The sequence below is a fragment of the Erithacus rubecula genome, assembly GCF_903797595.1.
Source record: "Erithacus rubecula genome assembly, chromosome: 17".
Taxonomy (NCBI): domain Eukaryota; kingdom Metazoa; phylum Chordata; class Aves; order Passeriformes; family Muscicapidae; genus Erithacus; species Erithacus rubecula.
In genome coordinates this window covers 9,345,114-9,362,264 of record NC_136669.1, presented here as the reverse complement: position 1 = coordinate 9,362,264, position 17,151 = coordinate 9,345,114, and the positions used below count along the sequence as shown (strand labels likewise).

General features: G+C 38.3%; 2 protein-coding genes across 5 annotated transcripts in view; one reads left to right on the top strand and one right to left on the bottom strand.

The window, feature by feature from the left end:
• Positions 1 to 8,665, top strand: part of PLA2G10 (phospholipase A2 group X) — a 22,639-nt gene extending 13,974 nt beyond the window's left edge. For both annotated transcript variants that reach the window (XM_079320958.1, XM_079320959.1), the window contains 3 exons: positions 2,690 to 2,855; positions 4,023 to 4,129; positions 6,576 to 8,665. In XM_079320958.1, coding sequence (XP_079177084.1) covers positions 2,690 to 2,855; positions 4,023 to 4,129; positions 6,576 to 6,721 — 419 coding nt within the window. In that variant the 3' untranslated portion in view covers positions 6,722 to 8,665. The remainder of the gene's footprint in view (positions 1 to 2,689; positions 2,856 to 4,022; positions 4,130 to 6,575) is intronic.
• Positions 8,661 to 17,151, bottom strand: BFAR (bifunctional apoptosis regulator). 3 transcript variants are annotated; one of them, XM_079320955.1, is made up of 8 exons: positions 16,708 to 17,151; positions 13,154 to 13,484; positions 12,140 to 12,338; positions 11,631 to 11,800; positions 10,866 to 11,010; positions 10,429 to 10,599; positions 9,783 to 9,985; positions 8,661 to 8,928 (listed from the first exon to the last, which is right to left on the bottom strand). In XM_079320955.1, the coding sequence occupies exons 2-8, from the start codon at positions 13,417 to 13,419 to the stop codon at positions 8,736 to 8,738; spliced, it is 1,347 nt and encodes a 448-aa protein (XP_079177081.1). In that variant the 5' UTR covers positions 13,420 to 13,484; positions 16,708 to 17,151; the 3' UTR covers positions 8,661 to 8,735. The 3 variants fall into 3 exon arrangements, with proteins under 3 accessions (XP_079177081.1, XP_079177083.1, XP_079177082.1); XM_079320957.1 differs by having other exon boundaries at positions 13,154 to 13,431; XM_079320956.1 differs by lacking the exon at positions 16,708 to 17,151 and adding an exon at positions 14,485 to 14,764.

Below are 17,151 nucleotides of genomic sequence, written 5' to 3'. Positions count from 1 at the left end.
TAAATCCAATCTGGTTCACTCCCCTTTTCTCCACTTACAAGGTTGTGTTTGACACAGCTGCACACAATCTGCATCACAAAACCCAAAAAACAGACTAGACATCAAGGGACAACACTGCTCTTTCAGGAATGCATAATCAAACCTCCCATTCACAAAGTCTTCATAAAAAAAACCAAAACCACACAGATTTCAAGAACTTAATAATAAAATATTTGGAAATACACAGAATGTCAATTGACTCCCTAACTGTATTCCACCACATTTCTGATAAAACACTTCAGAGATTTTGTTACATGGCAAATACACTAATGCTATCATCACCATCAACAACATATTGAAGCTCTTGATTGTTTCCATAGTTCTGTGCAGTCTCAGATGGTATTTCATTGCTTTTATTAACTCACCTCATAAAGCTGTTGTGACAGAGTATCATATTCAGAGTATCTATGCCATGCTAGTTTACAACTGATGTCCAGATGCTGTAACACAAATATATTACAAGGACAAAAAGTTTATGTCCTTTTCTTTAAGACACATGGTATATTTCACTTGAGCTCTTCAGGTACCAGACAGTTCATCACTTCTGCTTGTCATGGATTTAAATCAAAGGACTGGGAATTGTCCCAGGTTAGCAAACAATTCTCTGATGAAACTAGGAATATGACTTGGAAATTCTTATTTTCTTTTTCCTGACTTATATCTCTCCAACAACACCCTTCCCCAGTTGCCAGAAACTGAGACACAATGTAAAAATTCTTCACCTTTTTCAGAATCTGCAAGGTCATGCAGAGCAAAGCCAGCTTTGCCATTAACCATAGTTGCAACCAGTAATGACTGGCTGTTTACAAGAGTAACCATTACTAAACATCAAAGAGCATAACCCCACTTGTCACTTGTAATGCTGCAGCCTTACTGCAGGGTTTTCAGCTCAGAATTTACTAAACTTGTATTGATAGTGAAAATAATACTTTCAATGCTATCATAAAACTAATCTGCTAAAAACCAAATAGATGCTTCTGGTACCCAGAACCAAAATTTCACACTAAATGTTCAGGTAATGTTCTAGAACAGGAGCCATTATAGGAGCCACGACAGATACTGCTCACTATCTTAGCAAGGAAATTTAGTGCCAGCTCAGCAGTTTTGAAATGAAACTGCAATTGACTACATAGCAAGGAAGCTTTTCTTAATTCCTCAGGATATGATTGCTTTTAATCAATGGCCAAAGCTGCATGTGCAAGTTTAAACACCCTTGTTTCAACACTTCTGCCCCTAGATCATATGCCAAGGGCCAAGATCTAGGAATGGTTACCAGTCAGGAAGGTATTAAATGCTGCCTCAGGATTCTTCCTAAAGTGGTTTTTTTTTTTTACCATTCTCACACAGAAGCCAATAGAATTTCTTACTGAGGTGATTTTATGAGGTGTTTCAATTCCATTGTTTCATGACATTACAAGTGCCAGAGCTCACCACCATCCCACACATTTCAAGTTACTCAATTGTGCTGGGACCGGTATTTTTTCTGTCAGATTTTCCATTAACTGATTACAGTTAGTCATATAATCTACTGTGATATAATCTATTACAAAATATTACTCTATTATGCTATTATAATAGTTTATGTGATTACGCAGATTATATTAAAACTGCATAATCATAGTTATTTTGTAGGAAAGTAACTATCAAAGCCTTTCACAATGAAGTCTAACTATTTTTTTTCTGCTGTCTCCATCTCAGTTATTAAATCTTAATGTCTTTTGGAATCTGTAACCAGTACTGGAGTTTAGGTTTATAAACTGTTCTCCTCATACCAAAATAAGTATTTAGTTTAATTAATAAGAAACTCTAATCAGAAGCCTTCTAAAACTAATTTGTTTTGTAATCATTCAGCTTCTTAAAATTTGCTGTGAATAGCTTGAAGCCTGCACTGCAAAGAGAGGCTGCCCATTACCATCGGGGTGTTCAGTGTGTTAGTTCAACCCCTCAGGATGACATGAACCCCTAAAAATGTCACCCACAGTCTCAACAGTTTTCTGCTGCTTGGGACCTCTTGCTTTAGTATAATATGGGATGGTTAAAATATAGTTCCTAAAGTAGTGAGATTCAACTAAACCAAAAACCCCAAATAGAAGTAAACAGGAAAATAACCAAACTTCACCTTTCTAATTTGCCTGGAAAACACTCCAAGCACCCGTCCTTTTCCGTGCCTTACATCCACCATGCCATCCCCACCAGTTATTTGGCTGCTTTATCTAAAAATGAGGAAAACCAAAACCCCATCATAAAGGACCTATTTGTTCCAATGTAAAGCACTACATTCTACAAAATAACACGGGCAAAACTGCACATTATGTTAAAGACAAAACACTGCAACCCTGGGGCAGCTAATCTTAGCAACTGGGTGGGCCTGGGCCACAGAACACTGGCCCTCACCAGCTGGAAGACTGGAAATGACTTGTACACTGCCTCCATGGGAGGAAACCAGAGCAGCTGCTCTCAGGGTTCAGTGTTCTGCTCACTATGGACTGGGAACAAAGGGACTGGGTCATGCTGCATGGCCCCAAAGTGTCAAAAACAAAACCGGATTATTTTCAAGTACTGTCATTTATTATCAATGCTTTGAAAACCCAAACAATCCCAAGTAGTTTCTATTTGCATGTTGAATTTGATAACAGTTTTTCTTCCACAGTTTATAAAGGCGCTTTTGGGGAAGCCCATTTGAGAAATCGGAGAGGAATTCTGGAATTAGCTGGAGCCATCAGATGCACCACAGGGCGCTCCCCTTTTGCCTACCTACGCTATGGATGCTACTGTGGCCTGGGAGGGAAAGGATGGCCCAAGGACAGAGTAGACTGGTGAGAGTAACTCTTTATCTGACTAATTAAGGCTGAATGCAGATGACAAATAAAAGGACTAAAATATAAAGCAGGCCTAAAATATCAAGAGAGTTTAAACACAGCTCAGATTGCTAGGAAACTCTGAGGTATTCAAGTTGTGTTTCTGTAGAGCTACACAGTCTTGCCTTTGACTCAAATTCTCATTGCATTAGTACAGGATTTACAGTACAACTGAGTTTCTTTGCTGTTCCTGTTCAGCCAAAAGCTAAATATCTAAAGTCTTGTTGGAGAAGCTTTAAAGTCCAAACATTGAAGCTATAAGAACAAAGGTAATAAAAAAATCATTTGATTTTACTATCCTCCACATTATTAGTACTCAAAATAATACATAAGACTTAGGCAAAATTCAACCTGCTGAAAAATTATTCTAAAAATCAAACCTTTCCTTTCAGTTCTAAATCTCAGCAGACTGACTATCATTAATGTAATTTATAATTGAACATTACTGGCAAGAAGATAATTGTCTGAGTTTTGTTCTGGTTTTGTTTTGTTATTGTATGGTTTGGGTTCTTTAAACATTTCTATGGATGAAATGATGTTACTGAGCTGTGTTGTTCAACTGTTATGTACCACAGGATCTTTAGACAGCGATTTGTGGGGAATAACCAACTAATTACTTAATAAGCACAGGAAAAACAGTAATTGCAAAGTGAGAGCTCACAGCATTAACTTTTCCTAGTGCAGATACAAATTTCTCAGGTAACCTAAACACCATTTACCTACTGCAATCTGATGGTTTTAGTCTACCAGAAGGAAACTGAATGAATGAATGAATGGTGGATACACCCAGTTCTTCCAGCAAGTGAAAAAGAAAGGGTGTAATTAGTTTGCAGTGAAAACAAGCTGCCTGATTTCAACTCCTCTACTTGAAACATACTCACATATAACTGAGAATGCTCTGAAGATCAAATTAGCTCAATGTATGTCAGACATTTTTCTCATCACTTATTACATGCAAAAGTAGTAACTTTTTGCAGGTGATCTATTAAGCCAAACCTGGTTTGGCACCTGAGCAGGTAATTTCTCATCAGTTTGTACTGTTTTAATATTTCCTAACTGTAGTAACCCACTGATGAACCCCACCCAGACTGTGTGACCATAAATGACCATTTCTGTTCCTCTCAGGTGCTGTTTTCACCATGACTGCTGCTATGGGAGAGCAGAACAAGCAGGTTGTCAGCCAAAGACTGAAAGTTACCACTGGGAATGCAAAGACAATTGTGCTGTGTGTGGTGAGTGAGCACTTGGGAGATTTTTGATGTTGGGTTTTGGGGTTGAGTTATTTGTTTCTACTAATTATCTCATTAGAAAGGTATTTTCTTAATTAACTGTAAAACTCTTAGTTTACCATCCTTCCTTTTGTGACTTTTTTTTGCCAGGATACACTGTGCCTCCAGAAAGCACAGCTAAACCAATCAACTGAATGCAGTTTCTTCTTCTTAATCCTCACCTACTGACTGACATAAGCAAACAAAACTGTTATCTAGACACATCTATTACTTGTTCAGAAAACACAACCATCCTCCTTTACTCAGTATTTACATTTGCTGAGGAACTCATGTTATGCTACTCCCTGCAAGTCTCCAGTCGGAGAGCAACTACAAACAGGAGACAAGAAAATTGTAACAGTTCAAAAAGGATCTTTTCTGTACTTAGCAGAAAATATTTCCCACTATTTGTAAGTTTGTAATGGACATATTTTTTGCATATTTATCTCTAATCAGTTGCACTGATGGCTTCAATTTATGAATTAATTCATAATTACAGTTTACAGTTTCAAACAATGAAGTAATAAAATATTTTATGAGCCTGTTTATTTCTGGAAGTTAAATTAACAAATATTAATTTGAAAATACTTACATAACACAAATGTAAAAATTGCAACAGATTGCTGACCGCATCCTGATAAATTTTGTTTGATTGTTCCAAAATATAAATATAATTGCCATGCTGAGGTAAGCACAAAGAGATCACAAAGAAAGAAAAACCCCCAAAAATGGTTAATCAGGAAAAATAAGCTCTTCTTATACATTATTTGTTCACAACTCCCAAAGTCTTAGCAAATACTTTCCAATATACTCAAAGACTCATTGAAACTGTACTTTCTCACAATCCCCAATATTTACAGGGTTTATTCCTTGTTGTTCTCACATTTTTATATTGTTTGTTTGTGTACTGTTTGGGATTTTGTTTGCTTGCTCTGTTTTTAAAAGTCAAGTGCTTAGTCAGTCACTTTGCACATAATTCTATGCTTCTACCTAGAATGCAAATGAGCTTGGGAATTGGTTATTATTTGCACTACAGAAATGCACAAACACTTACATAAACTTGTTTAAAACAAGTCTGAGTTTCTGAATACCATGGTTTAAAGGCAACAGTTGGCCATTCACAGAGAACACAGAACCCTCTCATTTCACAACTCAATTTAGAATTTACCTGACCTGAAAACAAAGGAAAGTATGGACATCCTTTCCCCCTTCACGTTCAACCTTTACTGTGCCCAAGAGTCTACCTCATTCAGAATCTCCACTTGCTCATTTCTTCTCCTGCCCCTGATGAACAAAGCATCTTCTCTCTCACACTAATCAATCACATTACAGTCCACCCTTATTTGGCTGTAAAGATTCTGCTCCTGACAGTATTTAAAATACTGGCCAAGACAGCAGGCATGGTGTCAAGAAAAAAGTCACTGGTGTAGCATGGAGAAGATTAAGTCTGGAACAATACCAGAAGAAGGAATAGTTCTCAGTTAACATGTTTTATTCTTTATCCTATCATGTTGTTCATGCTACCTGTGCTATTGAGTAGCTCTTAGGGCAGCTAGTTGCAGCATAAACACATATACATTAAGAACACTTCCATTTCATGGCAGAATTTGAGTTCATTCACAAAACTGAACACTTGTTCTGCTCCTGGACAAATCTCAAGCAGAGATCTGGCTAAGCTTTTAAAATGGTAAACACTCAGACAAAATGTAATCAAGGATTCTTCAGTTTACAGACAGTTACAGAGAGAAAAAAACTACACATTTCTTGGTTGGCACACTGAACCCAAAACACGTTGCTGTAGAAGAAAATGTTCATGCCAAGAAGAAACACTCACGCCAGGAAATCTGTTAAATTACAACACTACAATTATAAAACAAACATGACATGACATGGATTTTATCACACAAACACACTTTACCTAACTTCTTACTGAACCCCTTCAAAAAAAAAAAAAAAAGGTGGGCAGTTTAGGCTGGACATGGAACACCTTTGCATGTCATGTATATATCCCATGCATTATTTTTAATGCTATAGCTTATAGTACATTATAAAGAGTATGTGAATGGACTATCTTCCCAAAGTCAAGTTTCACTAGTGCAAGAGGGAAGGCAGGGAGGGTGCCATTCCACTTTCTAAAGAGGGATCAGTTATCAGAGTTCCTTTATTAAAAAAATGGAAGAAGAGTATTTAAGTCCTTATCTGGCTGTTGTATTTTCATCTGCCAAGATCATTGATTACTGATTGATCCACATGTTCTTATTCTTACCAAAGCTCAGTACAGTTCCTATTGCACTTGAAATGTAAGGCTTTTGTATGGTAAGTATGGAAAATGAGGGAGCAATTCTTAGGATTCCATTTGTGATTTTTACTTTCTTCAGACTAATATCAAACTTACTATGTTTTCTTTCAGACTCACTGGAAGACAAATGTCAAAAAATGGCATGTGAATGTGACCGTGAAGCTGCCAAATGTTTTTCTAGAGCTCCCTACCATAGAAAATACCTTTTGTGGCCAGACTTTCTGTGTGGTGAAATTCAGCCTTTGTGTAGGTATTAGATACACGACTCTTGTATATATTTAAATCTAAAATGACATTATTTTGGCCACAGTAGTAACAACAAATGATTCTCCACCCCAAAATGGCCAAAGTAAATATTTTTCCTCTAATTTACCTTCTCCTATGCACTGCCTAAATAGAAATCTCATTCTATCAGCTTAAGGATTAACTGACTGTGTTAATTTTTTTGTTTATATTCAGATTCACAGATTTTTCAGATAGATAATAACATTCACTGTGAACTTTTTTATCCACCTCCACAGGTTATAAGATACAAATCAAACTTCTCCTCTTACAAATCTTAGCATTTGTTAACTTTGAACTGAGTGGAAAAAGTACATGAAATGACAGTGTCAGCACAAAGAGCCCTCTCATCTACATTAAACACTTATTACAAAGCCTAATTTAGGTGTTGAATTTCATTCATCTGGAGTAATCCTACCTGCATTGAAGAAGGCCCAATATAATAAGTTTTAAATAGCATTTTCTAAACAGCTGCTTATTTGATAAGGCTCATTCCTTACTCTATATACACCCCGAATTACCTGTAAGCACAGGGAGGAATTCCACCCTTAGAACTTTAGAGCCAGGTATAAAAATACAAATGCAAACCATCACCAAAACAGAAACATGAAAAAAATGTAGAAGTTGTTGGGACCAACTGGCTTTCCCACAAGTGTTTGATCTGCACAGCAAGAGTTTGTGAAGCTCACAAGTGAAGTGAGGTTCACACCTTGTCAGGATGTAAAGCTGGTTTTAGCTAGGGTGACTTTATAGATATTTTTAACCCTTGGGAAGAGAAATCAGTACCCTGAACTGCTGAATAATACACTTTTTTGTAACTATTGATTTTAACAGTTACAGAGCCAGGAGTGTTCTATGTCTACTTTCATCCACCTCAACTTACTCAAAGGTGCAGGACTAAAGTTTGCAGAAGTCAAAGCTAATAACATGTACTTCAAGATTAAAAAAAAAAAAAAAAAAAAAAAAAAAAAGTCAAAACCCAAACAAATTCACCCACCTCTATGGGAATAGTGAAGATTTCAAGACACATCTTTAATCATGAAAAATATTCATAGCCAAATTTAGTTCACATTACTGACACAAATGAAATAAACAAAACAACAAACCAATAAGTTCTTGAAAAAAAATCTTACCTTTTGATTCAGTCAAAGGAACATACATTAAAAAATGTCAATCCTGCTTACATAAAATAACTTTCCAGTCAATACTTGCTCACAGACATAGATACACACATTATATTGCCATAAGTAATTACAGTGTCAGGTCACTTTGCCAAAATAATCCTTTTTAAGAGATAATCCTGAATTGAAGAATTAGCAACAGAATTCAAGAAAAGAGAGTGAAAGGATCTATTGATGAAGCCTAACTGATCTGAATAACAAATTTTCCATGATAATTACCACATTTTCCAAGATACAAGAAAATTCAAGTAGCCTTTGCCTTCAACTACTGGAATTTTGGAACAAACTCTACTGTGAGGGCTATGTATAGAGCAGTCACAATGCTACATGTAAAGAAGAATGAAATAAATAAAGTTCTTTCAACATCAAGCCTATCCAGGAAGGGCATTCCTTCGGCAAACTGAAATTGAGGAACACATTGCTGGTATGAAATGCTAAGTTTAAAAAGAAGAAGAAAGAAATCACTGAACAGTGCAGAAGACACCGATTTTAAGGCAGGCTTGAAAATACACAAAATGCTCAGGACAAAATAAATTTATCTGATACAAATAGGGTGAGATGACTGTATGAGTTTTATATGGCTATACAGGAATGTGCTTTTTTTTTTTTCCCCAACACAGTCCCTTTTTCCTTCATCCTCCAATTTGGAATCAGCTGGTTAAAGAGTAACTTACCTTAAAGCTTTTTCATATGTTTAAATTAACATAATCCACCAATTTCACTGCCACATAGATAAAGGGAAAAAAAGCAAAGTTTATTCACAATGTCCATTTTTAGAAGCTAAACAGCTCATGAGTTCCAATGCCAATCACTGCACTTGTGTCTCCAGACGCCTGATCTCTGTAACCACAAGATCAATGTTTATAACTGGGTTAAAATACAAGGCCCAGTAAAACAAACAGTTGCAGACAAACTGAGGAATAAAAGGCCAAAAAATGGCAACAAAAAGTCCCTGGGTTGAGACTTTCCAGAAATGTCTCCACATTCTGTGAGGAATAGTCCTGTAAAAAAGGAAAGCAAAAGGCTTAGAGGACCTTTCTTGGTTTGTTTTCACCCAGCTCTAAGAAAAGATAATAGGTACTTCAGATAGTTTTAAATTACTTAGCCCTTACTCGGGTACCTGTAAAAAACACCATTTTGCACTCCAGGAAGAACTTTCCTAAAAGCTAGTAGTACCAGATGTAAAGTCAGACCCCAAACCCAGCAGGTTCCAGTGCCACATCCCAGCTCTGCTTCAGGTCGTTTCATGTTCCCAGAACTGTTCTGGGCACGTTCTGCCCTCTATTGGCTGGCAAAGGGAAAAACCCACTACACACCAAAACAAGAATTTCTCCCATACAATTTCCAAAGGTCACACCAACTATGAATGTTAATATGTTTGAATTAAGACTGAGGTAATAACAGAAAAGAGAAATTCTGATAAATTATCAGAACTACTATCAGTGTAGCTAAACGTATTTAGGATTTTGAGGACTCATCCTGTAGTAACTACACTGTACCATGACTACATTCTGCTGTATTTAGTTCTCAGCTGACAGTAATACCAGGCACCATAAGAGACAGTTCTCAAGGTAAAATTTAGTATCTCCCAGTGGTTAAGAACATGCTTGTTACTGTTTCCACATTTGCTACACCTGGTGAGTAAAAACCACCCCTAGGAAACCCTTGGAAGCATGCACAGAAGTAAAGATATTCAAGAGCAAGCAGTAGGGATTGCAGATTCACATGTTGTGTTTCCTCAGAGTTAGGGTTAGACACTCATTTCAGTGAGCAACTCTGAAATTACAAGGCTGTTACTTTCTCTTTGTAAGGCCGTGTTCTTTCCACCCTCTTCCACAAGCTTAGTAAGACTTACTTCAATTCTCTTCTGGACCAGAGCCTCCAAAAGGAGAATAATTCCAGAACAGAGAGCAACATGGCATTTACAATTATAAATCTTGATGTCCAATAGTGCACATCTAGCCAATCCCAAGCAAATTCAGCTATCAACTGGTATGGCAAAAATAAATACTTCACAGTGAATTCTCTCCATTGCCTCCAAGAAGGATCTTTAAGGTCCTGTAAATTAGGATAAAAAAAGACTGTTAATCAATTTTCTATTAAACTGACTGAATACTGGATTATTTCCAATACTCTTTTGTTAAAAAGCTGGAAAGCAGTAATTTATCTTTATTATACTTGCTAGTAGATAATTCTATAATGTAATAATTTCCATTAAATTAGAACATCACTTTCTGTAGTCATGTGAACTTCAGAAGAATCAGTTTCACACATTTAAAGTCTTGAAAGCCTAAAATCAATCTTATTACAGGTAATGGTTGCAGCACTGGTGATTGCATACAATAAAATCAAAGAACCACTTCCTCTGCAGGTCTGTTGTTTTTAAAGTCACTGTGTAAAGAGATGAAACCATGAATAATTACATCATGTGTTTTTATGCTGCTAGTCTTAAAATGCTTATAATTAAAGCAAGTGTCATATTTAATGTTTTAAATACTTACAAGCAGTTTTGTGACAGTATCTTCATACTTGTCTTCTTGCATAGGACAAATTGTGTGCATGAAAGGTAGGAAAGCTTCTGCATAATCAAACAAGTATAGGTACAACATACTGAGTCTTGGAGAACTCTTCAGTGCATACAGAAGAAAGAGTGACTTTCCTGGGTTTATGGCCTGAAAGGTAACAAATTATCACGTTTCAATCAGTGAAAAAATACAATGAAAGGGACATGCCAGTTCTTAGATTTTCTGACAATCATTTTTCAAAGGCTTGTTTTTCAAATATAACAGTTCATTAAACTGAGCAGGTTTTATATAGATAAACACTACTTTAACACTCCTCCTAACACTCCTCCTGGCTTTAGGAGAATCTTCTTTTAATGGTATTACTTTAAAAATAATTAATATACATGACAGGATACACTCTATAAAAAATTTACCTTATATTCCCAAAGGTTCTGTGGTGGTTTAACACCTAAAGTTTTCACACGTTCCAGTTCTGCCATGATAGCTCTCCTATGGTTACTGTTCTCTACACTATAAGGCTCTTTGGTGAAATCCTCTTCAGTCAATGTTAGGAGGAGTCTACAAAAGCAGAAGAATTAAAAAGGTAAACAGTGGCTATTCACTAAAATAAGATGTACAAATACACAACTGCATCCTGAAACAACAAGCTACTGCTACAAGGTAGCACCTTTTGGGTTAAAGAATGGTAGAATACTTTGGGTTGGCAGGGACTTCAAAAGATCATCATTACATTGCATATCAAATGTTCTACACCAACTGCATCTCAGAGCCTGGGTTTTAGATTTCCTTCTTTTCCAGTTTCCTCTTGCCTGCCTTTCAGCATGGCTCTTGGGTGGAATATATGTGCATAGAGTCCATGCATATTTGCATATTTCCACAAGAAAGGAAAGGTGGAAGGGGTGGATAATACATCAGAAGAATTTTACTCTTGGTCTCATTTCAGTCTGCATTATCAACATTTTAAAAAATTCTTAGAAAATTTTCAGGTAGCTTGCTAAGTATCTACTACTAAAATTTTTCAACAGCAATTGTTAAAACTTCTTCTGAAATTTACTCTGATGCATCAACAGAATACTCCCACAATCTACATAACACAGTACAGACATTTCACAATAAGCCACCCTAAGGAATCCAAGTCTAATCATGTAATAGTTGTCCTTGACCATCAGGCCTCTCACCTTCCATTTACTTTCTCCAGTAAAAATCTTTCTTTGTAATGTGAAGCCCATGGGCCCAGCTGCTCCAGCCAGAATATCACTTCCTCAGCAGTCCACCTAGCAACAGGCTTGTGGACAAGAAGATCATCTTCAAATTCTCTGCTACTCCAGTGATAGCCAAGTAGAACTACCTACAGGTAGATTACAAAGATAAATAAAAAAAGATCCTTTACTTGCAAATCAAATACACACATGATAAATAAACACCCAATAAGAGGCTTGACATGTAAAGACTTCCATTTCATTGAGACTAGAATATTCAGGTTATAAGGAAGTATGTTACCTACTAATTTCCATTTGCTGTACACTGCAATTTTAGCTCCTGACAGCTCTGAAGGCCATTTTACTCACTCTGCTATTTACTCTTACTTTTACTACTGGAGTCTCTTCTGTGCTCACAATTTTTTTACTGTATATTTGACTGCATGCTTAAGGAAGCAAAGACAGAAAACCAACCAGATGAAACTTACTGCTACACAAGTTAAAGCTGTCAGAACGCCGGAGAAAAACCCTCCTCGAGGATTAATTCTTCCTGTGTTTGAAACTGTAGGCATCTGGTCATTCCCATATTTTTGGAAAGTTGCTAAGCTCCGTGCTACATCACTGTTTTGTTGAATATCTTCTTTTCTTTGTTCAATGGCATCAGAAAATAACTTTTCAATAACATCCCTAATAGGAAAAATATTTATCATTGTATTATAACCATTGAGGCTTAATATTTAAAAAAGAGACTAATTTTTTGGTTTTGTTTTTGTTATTGAAGACTATTATCTTTGAAAGCAAGAAAAATACAGTTATTAAAGCTTAGAAAACTCAGAATTATATCAGTCACTGCCAAACAACATTTTCCTTAGCTTCTAAAGCTAAAATACATAACTCCCAAGTTACTTCTTACATAAAATTAGAATTCTGTGTGCCACTGGCAAGCCTCAATCAAAAAATGCTAAGCAAAAGACAACGTAAAAGCCTACCATCAATTCTACCATCTATTTATTTAAATATTATTGACCCAGATAATGTATTACTAACAAAACAACTCGTGGGTAATTCAAGACAGCAAATAGACGTTTTTAGCTATGTTCTGCAATGTGATCACATTTTTTTCAATATGTAATTCCTATTACAGAAATTACTACACAATTATCCAAGATCCATCTAATTTAGGATTATTAGAAAACAACCAGCTATATTACAAGATTGAGGATCCTGCCTCTCCATCCCTCAAAAAATTTAGAAGGGGGGGAAGCCCTTCCCCCAGACAAACCTCCTCCCTCAAAAGAAAACCAACCAATCTGCCCCTTAATTCCATGTGCTTGAACAGTTCATTACAAGTGCACAAGATGAAAGTATCTGGGATTTAAATTTATTAGTGACAGATTACCAATTATCTAAGAATTTTATCTGCAGCAAACTCAAGAAACCAGATAGCTAATCTCTGTGGTTTCATTTATGTAAAAAAGACATTCACAACATAGTTCCCTCACCTGAGGAGAATGTTGACTTTGGGGAATCCTTCCCATTTTTCTCTGCATTCAGGGCATTCATTCTTCTTGGAGGATACCCACCACAAGGCCAAGCAATGCCTACAGAAGCTGTGCCCACAGTTCAGGGTAGTGGGATTGATCAGAATGTCGTAGCAGCAGTGGCACAGGAACTCACTGACTGATATCTGCCGACCCAGGGCAGAAGTAGCACATGGTTCAACTTTTGCCCTCTCTGTTTCCCCTCCTAAAGTCTCATCTTCTTCCATTTTCCTTTATACCTTACACAAACAGAAAGTTCTCTTAGATCTTCGAACCAGATAAGGCATTACTTCTGCAAAGCAATATGAAAACAACTGTTATAGAAGTTTAGAATTGCAAGCAATGTGATTCATCATTGCACCACTTTTGTCACTTGGTTTTAAATTTAAGTAACTCAACCCTCCCCAGAATGAAACATGATCTACTTTTTCAACTACAATCAAAACCAGATTCTCAATGTAATTCTCAATCTCTCTATGCTTTCCTCTCTGCGTTACAAAGTACATGAAAGTGAAAAAAATAAAAAAAATCACACTATGATTTACATGACTCTTGACTGTAGCTTTAATCAAGGTATTAGTAAAAGAAATCGATCAAAAGAAGAATCATTAAAAAGTACTATCAGAGGATACAAAAATAAAATCCCAGTATAACATAATGATCTAATTTACTTCATTCTTCTTCTTTCCAAGCATATGGACTAAAACATTACTAACAGAGGTCAATGCTATAAATTGCTAGGCAATGTTAAAAAAAAAAAAAGAAGAGTTTAAGATGGTTCCAAGCTTACAAAATATATAAACCTATTTCTTGATGTTCCAACTCCATTCGCTTAGATAGCAGTATATAGTTTCTTAAGAAAAACACTGATCCAGATCACTCACTCATCACTCATGTTAGAAATACCAAGAACCAGACAATTTTCTCCTCAGGCACTACCAAACCAAATATGATTACACTCTCCACCATGTAGCTTCTGCTTACTACTAACTAACCAACTTGCCATCCAGATAAAGCACGAAGAGATAAGCACGCAAGCAGGTAAAGAATAGAAATTACAAAAAAACCCCAAGTACAGAAACAGAAACCAATAGTGAAACTAGAATCCTCAGACTTCCAAACCTGTACTTCCCTGGCAAAGCACAGGCTGTTGGCTTTCTAAAACAAACCTGAAACAGCACTTTTAAGAGAAGAAAGAAAAACAAGATTTAGCACCCAAAAACATTCTTCTAGTTTTCCTGAAAGGCAGAGGCAACAGGATTTCTGTGGAAAATACAGGAAAAAAATTTCACCGCTCAGTCTGCACCAAATAAGAGCCAGCAGCAGAATGATTGCGAGCTCCTCTCCTGCCTCTTCCCAGCTCCTGTTTCCTGCACTCCGCTTTGCTTCCTCAGCCGCAGCACGGCCGGGCCGGCGCGGGGGCGGCTCCGGTCCGGTACCCTGCAGCACCCGGGCCCCGGTCCGACACCGGGCAGCACCCGGGCCCCGGTCCGACACCGGGCAGCACCCGGGCCCCGGTCCGACACCGGGCAGCAGCCCGGGCCCCGGTCCGACACCGGGCAGCAGCCCGGGCCCCGAGGCGCCCCGGCTACAGCCCGGGCTGAGGAGGGGCCGCGCCCGCCCCGCCGCTTCCGCCCCGCAGGCTCGGCGGTACCGCGCTCCTCCCTCACCACAGCCGCGGGCCAACACCGCAACCTTCTGATTTCAAGCGTTTAAAATCACCGGACTTGAGCACTGCTACACTCCCAGTTCTGGGAACACACGCACTTCCATATTCGTGAAAACTCAGGTACGCTTCTTACTATACACTACGCAGCCAGATAGCCTTCCTTCGCAGAAACTGTTCAATGTTGATTTTAAAATAAAGACTCGAGGTGTAATCTTATAAGCAAATGAGACTTTTGGGTGCTGGTTTGATCTGCAGTGCTAACGCATCCTGCACAGAGACTACTCTTACCACATAAGAGTCTACCTCTCCACACATTCACAATTACTTGAATCAGTCTCTGTTCCCTTACTGAAATTCTTTTTGACTAGTCCAAAAAAAAAAAAAAAATTGATTCACTCTCTACAACACCCTGACAGGAGGTTGTAGCCAGGCAGGTAACAAGTGACAGGACACAGCTTTACTCTGCACCAGGGCAGGTTTAGGTTGGACATTAGCAAAGGGTGATCAGACAAATGGGCTGCACAGGGAGGTGGTGGAATCACCGTCCCTGGAGGTGCTCAAGGACTGGACATTGCACCGAGTGCCACAGTCCGTGTGATATGGTGGTGTTTGGGCACAGGGAGGACTCAAAGATCCCAGAGGTTTTTTCCAACCTAATTGATACTGTGGATTTTTAAAGTATCTCTAAGACACATTTTATTCAACTGTTCAACACAGTGACATTTAAAGATTTTGTTCCAGTTTGATACAAACTACAAGTCTAGTTCAAATTACATTTCAGTTAATTATTCCAGCCTATTTCAAGAAAGAAATTAGTCTCTCATTGTTTTCTCTCTCATATTATCCAACTTTTTTCTAGAGAACCAATCAGCAGATCTTTAAACTACTCTAACATGAAAGAATCCAACCTTTTCTAGATCTGAGGAAGTGCATCTAGATCTACCCTGGTACACAAGGTGAAAATGCAGCCCAGAATATTTACTCTAGAATATAGTTTTTGACTACTTTTTTGTATCTTTTCACTTAGCCTCACATTCAATGTTGAGTAAAGTAAAACAGCATACAAGTGGTTTGATAGTCTGTGCAGCAGACTTAAATGTTGTGAAAAAAGGGCCTTTCTCTTCCAGTTTATAAAACATTTGACATATAAAAAGCCATGGAATCTCGAACTAACTGTTTGTATTGCTCTCTCCCACTTTTTAGGTGTTCCTTCTGCTTACATAACACCACATACATGTTAAAGTAAAAAATATCTAATCTGTAAGATACAGTACTTCAATTCGTATTGAAGTACTTTATTACAGTATCATACTGTCTGACTTGCAGTTTATTGCGTGGGTGAGAGAAGCAAAGAGTTCCCAAATTCGTCACCTTCCTGGGGGAAAATGTCAGGCTCCTAAAACAGCTATCAACCACTTTCAAGTGCCATGAGCACTTTAACTAGAAACGGCAGAAATGCATCTTAAAAAACTGAGGAGTAACATGAAAAATTTAGGCTTCAGCCAATTTAGTGCAAAATAAAAACATCTCTGCCATTTTAACTAACAACTTACTGAGAGCCATTTAATCATACTAGATGATTTGCTGGGAATATCTGTTGAATAAATTGCTTATACTGAAAAGGTGACACTTAATATTGAAGAATCTTTAAAAGCTCTCTCCACTAAACCCTGCATGATCACGTATCTTTTTCTGTAACCAGAAATTACCCCCCCCCCCCCACCATTTGAATTTTCCCTTTGTTTTCATTCTGCTTGAGCCCTGTGAACCCCAGCCCTGCAGTACAAACTCGGAACTCTTCTGCCGCCCGTGCCCACAACTCCTGCCCTGTTCCCCCGTGCAGCACCTTCTCTGTGGGGCAGGTCTTCCTTCCACAGCGCTGCCGCGGGCCCATCCTGCTGGGCGCTGCTCTTCCACTGCGAGCTGTCAAAGCGCCGCTCCTAACAGCGACACGCTGCTTGTGGAATACGCCAAGACGTCCAGTTCCTCTGGAATTACCATCATTAAGGCACTGCGGCTAGCAGTTCTCCGCCATCCTCCTGGTATCTCCTAGGCAGAGTCCCATCCCTTCTTCCTCGCCGGCGCTAGTTACGCGTTTCTGCCTTTGAGGGCGAGACCTACATCCATGACATTTCACCCCACCCCACAGAACTGCGGCTGGTGTAAGACTTCCTTCCCCCGGCAGCCCGGTTGCAGCCACTGGGGTCCCGCGGCCCCTCAGAGCACACGGCGGGCGGCTCGCGGCAGCGCGGGCGCACAGGGCGGCGCGGTCCTGAGGGCTCCGCCCCGG

Excerpts from the sequence above, each read along its gene's own strand:
- BFAR (XM_079320955.1), bottom strand. The coding sequence starts at position 13,419 with ATGGAAGAAGATGAGACTTTAGGAGGGGAAACAGAGAGGGCAAAAGTT. Across the intron at positions 10,600-10,865 it reads AGAACCTTTGGGAATATAAG|GCCATAAACCCAGGAAAGTC; the intron begins GTAAATTTTTTA and ends GTTACCTTTCAG. Across the intron at positions 9,986-10,428 it reads ATACTGTCACAAAACTGCTT|GACCTTAAAGATCCTTCTTG; the intron begins GTAAGTATTTAA and ends CCTAATTTACAG.